General features: G+C 63.3%; 3 protein-coding genes across 3 annotated transcripts; all 3 read right to left on the bottom strand.

Annotated features, from left to right (window-relative positions):
- Positions 1–64: 64 nt before the first annotated feature.
- EMIHUDRAFT_224105 (hypothetical protein) lies at positions 65–752 on the bottom strand (the record flags this gene model as incomplete). Its single annotated transcript, XM_005791102.1, has 3 exons — positions 65–131; positions 287–416; positions 620–752. The coding sequence occupies 3 exons, from the start codon at positions 750–752 to the stop codon at positions 65–67; spliced, it is 330 nt and encodes a 109-aa protein (XP_005791159.1).
- A 1,362-nt stretch (positions 753–2,114) lies between these two features.
- EMIHUDRAFT_454555 (hypothetical protein) lies at positions 2,115–3,350 on the bottom strand. Its single transcript, XM_005791101.1, has 4 exons — positions 3,316–3,350; positions 3,160–3,234; positions 2,790–2,999; positions 2,115–2,529 (listed from the first exon to the last, which is right to left on the bottom strand). Exons 1-4 carry the CDS (start codon positions 3,319–3,321, stop codon positions 2,455–2,457), a joined length of 366 nt encoding a protein of 121 aa, XP_005791158.1. The 5' UTR covers positions 3,322–3,350; the 3' UTR covers positions 2,115–2,454.
- A 590-nt stretch (positions 3,351–3,940) lies between these two features.
- On the bottom strand, positions 3,941–5,189 carry EMIHUDRAFT_224103 (hypothetical protein; the record flags this gene model as incomplete). Its single annotated transcript, XM_005791100.1, has 2 exons — positions 3,941–4,294; positions 4,389–5,189. 2 exons carry the CDS (start codon positions 5,187–5,189, stop codon positions 3,941–3,943), a joined length of 1,155 nt encoding a protein of 384 aa, XP_005791157.1.
- Positions 5,190–6,187: the final 998 nt, after the last annotated feature.

Raw genomic sequence — 6,187 nt, 5'->3', positions numbered from 1 at the left:
AATGTCGAAAACCCATGAAGCAGCCCAGAGGTCCGACCCGACACTGCGGAAGAAAAGGCGGCCCTCAAAATCGAAAACCGCGGCGCAGCCCCGGAAAGATTTTGGGGATTCGCAGAAAAAACCTAGTCTTCCTGCCACACCGACGACACGTGAAGAACGATCTCCGCCGTCGAACCGCGGCGGGGCGATATGAAGTCCGCGATGGGACACGAAAGATAGGACCGGGGAAGGGGGCAGGGGGGAGGGGGAGAGAGTGCGAGGAGCGGAGAGGCAGCCGGCGGCGCACGTGTTGAGCTGGCGGACAAAAGAGCGGATGTTGTTGTGCTTGAAGTATGTGGGGAGGATGTCACGCGCGAAGCCGTCCGGGTCCGAGATGACAAACGAATCGCCGCGCGATGTCCACGCGATGCAGCGGTCTGTGGCGCGCGGGAAAGGAGGAATAACATGGACGACCGAGTGCAACGGGATGAGTCGTGTGGCCGCGCTGGCCAGCGAGAGGCGCCGGCCGACGGAGGTGCCCTCTCTCGGACGCAGCAGCCCCCGACTCCGCGCCGCCGCCCCGGTCTGGTTTATCCCTTGCGCCGGCCGGGGTGCGACGCAGTAAACTGAAGCTGCGCACCTGTCGTCGTCGCGGAGACGATGTCAAACAGCTTCGTCAGGAACGGCGCCATGTTGGACGAGGCGATCGCCTCGAGCCCGACGCCGCTGCTGGACGCCGCGGGCGCCGCCTCCGCCACAACACCCACCGGCATCAAGAGAGCTTGCACACCGAGCCTTCTCTCTGTTGATTGCCGCGTCTTCTTTTTTTTGGTCTCGTTCTCTATGGGAGAAGAGAAACGCGCGCTGCGTCGAGGTCTCTTGGAGCAGAGCCCCGGCGAGTCCTCGAAAGAGCCCAAATGGGTGGTCCTCGGAGAGGGTACCCTGGGTGGGCGGGGCCTCTACTCGCCACGTACAATTGTAGGGTGCCCACAGGACCCAAAAGAAAAAAGCTTGCCGCCTCAAAAAGGGACGCACGAGGCAAATCTGTGTGGTGGCGGCGTGCCGTCCTCCCATCCCTCCCTTGGCTTGTCCGTGTTCTTTCTTTTCTTTTACGAGGCAAATCTGATGTTGGAGTGTTCCAATAGCAGGTCCCAGCGATACAAGCTCGAGACAGTGACAGACAGCAACCACGGTAGGGCTCGGCGGCTGTAGGCCTAGCGGGGCTCGGCGCGGTCGCTGAGGGCGAGGCGACCAGCCGCCGCGCGAGCGAGCTGCTAAAGGGAAGGGGAGTCTACACGCTCTGCAAGGTGGCCGCACAACGCTACCGCCCCTGCCCTCCGCTGCCTGCCACATCTCTCCTCCGACGCTACCCCACGACCGCCTCTCGCTCTCACTTCCCCCCTGTGCTCGCCGCCAAGCTCGTGGTGGCGGAGGACGGCTCAACTGAGGCGGAGAGCCTGTGGGAGGAGCCTGAGCCCGAGCACCCGGACCACGAGGCCGAGGATCAGGGATGAGCTGGGCGTCACACACGGGAGCCGAGAGCGTGACAGCTGCGTCCACCAAGGACGCTGACCACGAAACAGATTCGCAAATAACTAAATCCGCGGCATGGGAACTGTGACGGACCTGTGTCGAACCTTGGGTTCCGGCTCCTAGCCAGAAAGGGGGTCTGTTCACCATGACTCGCGCCAAAACGCCCTACCTACCTACCTATCCCCAGGCCGCGCAGCGAAGCGAAAAAAGACGAAAATAGGGGGTACCTACCTGTTGTAGGGCCCTCTGGGGCGGTCAAAACCGGACCTACCTACCTATTGCATGGGTGTCACCGTGGTCAACAGACCCCCTATCTGGCTAGGAGCCCCGCCCGGAACCCTCTGTTGATGTGAACACTGTTGTGCTGTATGAGAGAGTCGCTTTCGTTGAATTCTTTTTGGAGACCTTTCGTATATAAGTAAATGCACACTTTCTTTCTATACCTGTCTATCTATCATGCTTGACACAGCTAGATTGCTGTACATGCGCAAAGTCGCGAGGGAGAGGGGGCGCGGGCGCGGTCCGGCGGTGCGGCCGCGGCGCGCCCGTGCCCGCGAGCGTGTAGGATGCGTCTGGCGGTGTGTGCACTTGGAGCACTTGGAGCAACCACGAGAGTTCTTTTTCATTCAATACCCGTAATATACTCCCACCCCACGCCCTGCCGCATAGCTCTCCCCCGCCGCTGTGTACTCCGCCCAGGGGCTGCGGCCGCATACGCCATAAAACACTCAACTCACAACAAGGGGGGGCGCGGACAGCGCGGCCGCCGCCGCCCGTCAGCCAACGATGGCGGGCGGCCCGGATGGCCTGCGGCGAGGCGTGCGCCCCGCGCGCCGACTCGACGCCCACGTACCAGGGGCCCATGCGCCATGGGAATGGGTGCGGGAAAGGGAGGGTCCATAGTCCAAAGGGGGGGCGGGGGGGTACGTTGAGTGGCTCCGCTCAGTGGCCCCGCCCGCCGCGCAGCGCAAGCACGAGGTGGAGGACGGAGCCGCCCTCGATGTTGTACTCGCTCGCCTGGTGCCAGGCCCGCTCGGGTCGTCTCTTTTCGGGTGCTTCCTCCGGCCGTTCCTCTGGGTGTGTCTTGTGGGTGTGCCTGCCGCCTCCGCCGCGCCGCGCCACGGGCGCAAGGCCGGAAGGAGTGCGCGGGAGTGGGACAGAGGGAGGGCGAGGAGAGGAGGCGTCTCTCCCGCCCCGCCGTGTTGGCGCGCGGAACAGTAGGGCGGCGGCCAGGCGGGCAGCGAGGCGGCGGGCAGGGCGGGTTGCGAGGTGTGCACAGACGGGTAGGAGGGTGCGGGTGCGGCGCGGATGGCGGGCTCACTGAGGAAGGTGAGCCGTGTATAAGTCTGCGCCGGCGCGTGGGTGGGGTGGCGGGGAGGTGCGAGTTTAGGGGCGCCGCCCGCCTTCTTGTCGTCGTTCATCTGCTTGCCTCCAAAGATGAGGCGCTGCTGCGGGGGAGGGATGCCCTCCTTCTCCTCGACGCGCTCCTACGTGCGGAGGAGGGCGGCGCACGTCTCGAGGGCACAGCCGGGCGACCGCGGGCGCGCGGTGGTGAGCACCACCCCACTTTCCGAGACACGTGGTGCGCGGACCGCGGCTGGCGGCGCCGCAACCGGGAAGGGAGGAGGGGAGGCGTGCGTGCCGCGCCTTGATCCTCGAGATGGTGTCATCCGTCTCGATGTCAATCTCAATCTCCTTACCTGTCAGCGTCTTGACCTTGATCTGCACGCGCCATCGGGGAGGGAGTGTCGGCGCAAGGCCGCGGCGCAACGCGGGAGCGGTCAGGCGGAACGGGCGGCGCACGTTCATGGCAGCTCCTCGCAACGACTGGGCCTGGGGAAGGGCGCGGGAGCAGGCGGCGCGGAGTGGCAAGGCGCCGCGCGGGAGCCTGGAACAAGCCTGAGAAAAAGAATTTCCCGACCCCCGCGCAATTCTCGAGGCTCCTCCCTCGCTCGCGGGGCGAGGGCGAGGCGCTCTCCACGAGGGGTCCCAACCGAGAATCTGATGACGCGCGTCCGCACCAGGTGCTAGCGGATTTGACCATCCGCCTGACCGCCATTGTTCCGACGACGCCTTCGGTGAGGATAGGAGCAGCAGGGACCCGAGGGACCATGTGGAAGACGGCTAGTGCTAGTCCCCCATCTCGGGAGGACATCCCCGGCTAGTCGCCGACCACACCCACAAAGAACCCTGCACAAAGATCGCAAGGGCGGGGACCTGTTCCTTTTTACCCATCTCACAGTAGAGAGGTGTCCGTTTTATTTATTTATTTATTTCAACTCACGACTGACGCCTCGACTACTCTCCACACGTGATTGCTCATTCCCCGGGTGATATGTGATTATGTGTGCCCATGTTTGTAGTTTGTTAGACACTTAGTTTTTCTGAAAAAATGACGTGTCACCATACGTACACTTACCCGGGGATCTTACCCGCCATATATCCGTTCCACCCCGCCACCGCTCGCGAGCAGCAGCACGACCTGTCCCTGCACCGGCGGCGAGCAATGAGGGCACGTCTTGAACTCTGGCTGCCGCCAGTGCGGGTGTCCGGACGGATGGAGGAAATTGTTGGGATCGCCAAAGGCGTAGCCGCCCGCGGTGAACGCGGCGCAGCCAGCCTTGAACGCGGACTTGACGAGGTCGAGGCCGCTGCTTGCATCACGGCCGGCGCCCGCCCACAGGTACAGGCGCAAGCATTTTGGAGCCACGGGGGAAGGCGCCGCATCCAGCTCCACCATCTTGTTCATGAAGCCAACCAGGAAGGCGCGGGCCGCCGTGTCCTACAGGCACGGCACGAAGCCCTCAGCACACAGCTCCTCTTTGGTCCGTGTGCGCGGCTGTCCATGGCTCCTCGGTCAGAGTCGACCAGCACACTAGCGCGACGCGCGGGAGGGCGCGCACGAGCATCTCGCCAATCTCGAGCGAGCAGCAAGAGTTGAGCACGATGCAGGCGAGCCGCGAGAGAGCGAGGAGCGGCTCCGCCTCCGACGCCGCGGAGCCGTCTGCTGGCAACGGAAGGAGGCCGCGCAGGAGGCTGCGCTCGGATCCTGTGCTGGTGAGGCTGCGCTCGGCCGACGGACTACTCGACGCGCGCTCGGAGGTGGTCGCGAACTCCAGAGCCGCGCGCTCCATCCACGCGCGCGAGCAGTGCGCCATCTCGAGGCCTGCGGCCTGCTGCGCCTGCAAGTGCGCCTCGACGGCGGCGGAGAGATCGGACGGCGGCGACGAGGAGCGTCGGTCGAGGCTGAGCAGCATAGCGATTAGGATCTGCGAGGTGACGACGGGGTCGTAGCGTCCGTCCGGCGTCTCGAAGCAGAGGTGAGGGCTCTGCCCAACATGCGAGGTGTGACCCGAGAAGACGACGATCCGTGGACGGTTTTGCACGAGGGCGCGACGAGCCGTGTACAACGAAGCGGCTGGCTCGACGTGCAGCAGGTAGCGTGGCAGCGTTCGCATAATGAACTTCATATCCTGACCAAACGAGAGCGGCCGCATGCCGAAGCTTCGCGGCATTTTGGGGTTGCAGAAGAGTGCGACAAAGTCAGCACGGGTCCACTCGGCGTTTAGCTGCCGTCGCCGCCGCCACCGCAGCCGGGAAAGCGCGACGATGTAGCCGAGCCCGACGCCCGACAGCAGTGCGGCGATGTGTCTCGCAGCCGTACGCGTCGTCGACATCGCCAGCGTGCAGCTCAGCCGGCGACGGAAGCTCAGCGGCGATTGGAGGCGGGTCGCAAAGAACAGAAAAAGAAGAATTTACAAAGAAAAAGCTGTCCGCACCCGCTACGTACCGAGCGAAGAGCCGAGCGGAAGGAGGACGGGGAAGATGACTCCGAGGAGGACGAACCAGTGGAAATCCAGTTGTCAGATGTCACGATGCATCCGAAGGGGACCCCAGCGCCGGCATCATCCGTAGAGGCACGAGTGTTCGAAGAGAGAGTGGATCTGAGCAACAACATGACCTGTAGGCAAATGATCGGAGTGGGAGTCAGAAATGTGGTCCTTGCGCGAGGGGAGCTCGATAGACTCGAGGGGCCAGGATACGCCGCGAGGAGGACGGAGTTGCGCCGAAAGGCGAAAGAAGCCGCGAGAACAAGGGACCGGCAGGCGGCGGCGTCGCAGGACGAGGCAGAAGAGAACGACGCGACAGAGGAGGAAGTGACAAGGGAGAGAACGACGAGGGTGGGACGACCGCGAGGTGGCATGAAGGTTGCAGCGAGAATCGGCGAGAGACTGCGAAGAGAGATAGGAAGAGGCAGACTCCCTAGGGTGGGCGACGGATAGCGCACCACACACCTCTCCTTAAAATCCCTGTGTGGTGGCGGCGTGCCGTCCTCCCATCCCTCCCTTGGGTTGTCTGTTTTCTCTTTTCTTTTTCCGCTACTCGAGTAGAACTCTAGGTATCCTTCCATGGGTTGCCCGTTTTATTTCTTTCTTGCTGAGGACGGCACGCCGCCACCACACAGGGATTTTAAGGAGAGGGGTGTGATGCGCTAGCCCTCCCCCTCCCTAGGGCGTCCGCCTCTTCCTATCAGCTATCTCTCTTCGCAGTCCCTCGCCAATTCTCGCTGCAACCTGAGGAGGGTCGCAGAGTCGCAACGACAGGTCGGACAATTTTTTTCTGCTGAAGTTGAGCGGCTCATTGTACATTGTCATTGAGCCAGTTGGTACGCGTC

Source organism: Emiliania huxleyi (assembly GCF_000372725.1).
Source record: "Emiliania huxleyi CCMP1516 unplaced genomic scaffold EMIHUscaffold_115, whole genome shotgun sequence".
Taxonomy (NCBI): domain Eukaryota; phylum Haptophyta; order Isochrysidales; family Noelaerhabdaceae; genus Emiliania; species Emiliania huxleyi.
This window is presented reverse-complemented; position numbering and strand designations above follow the sequence as displayed.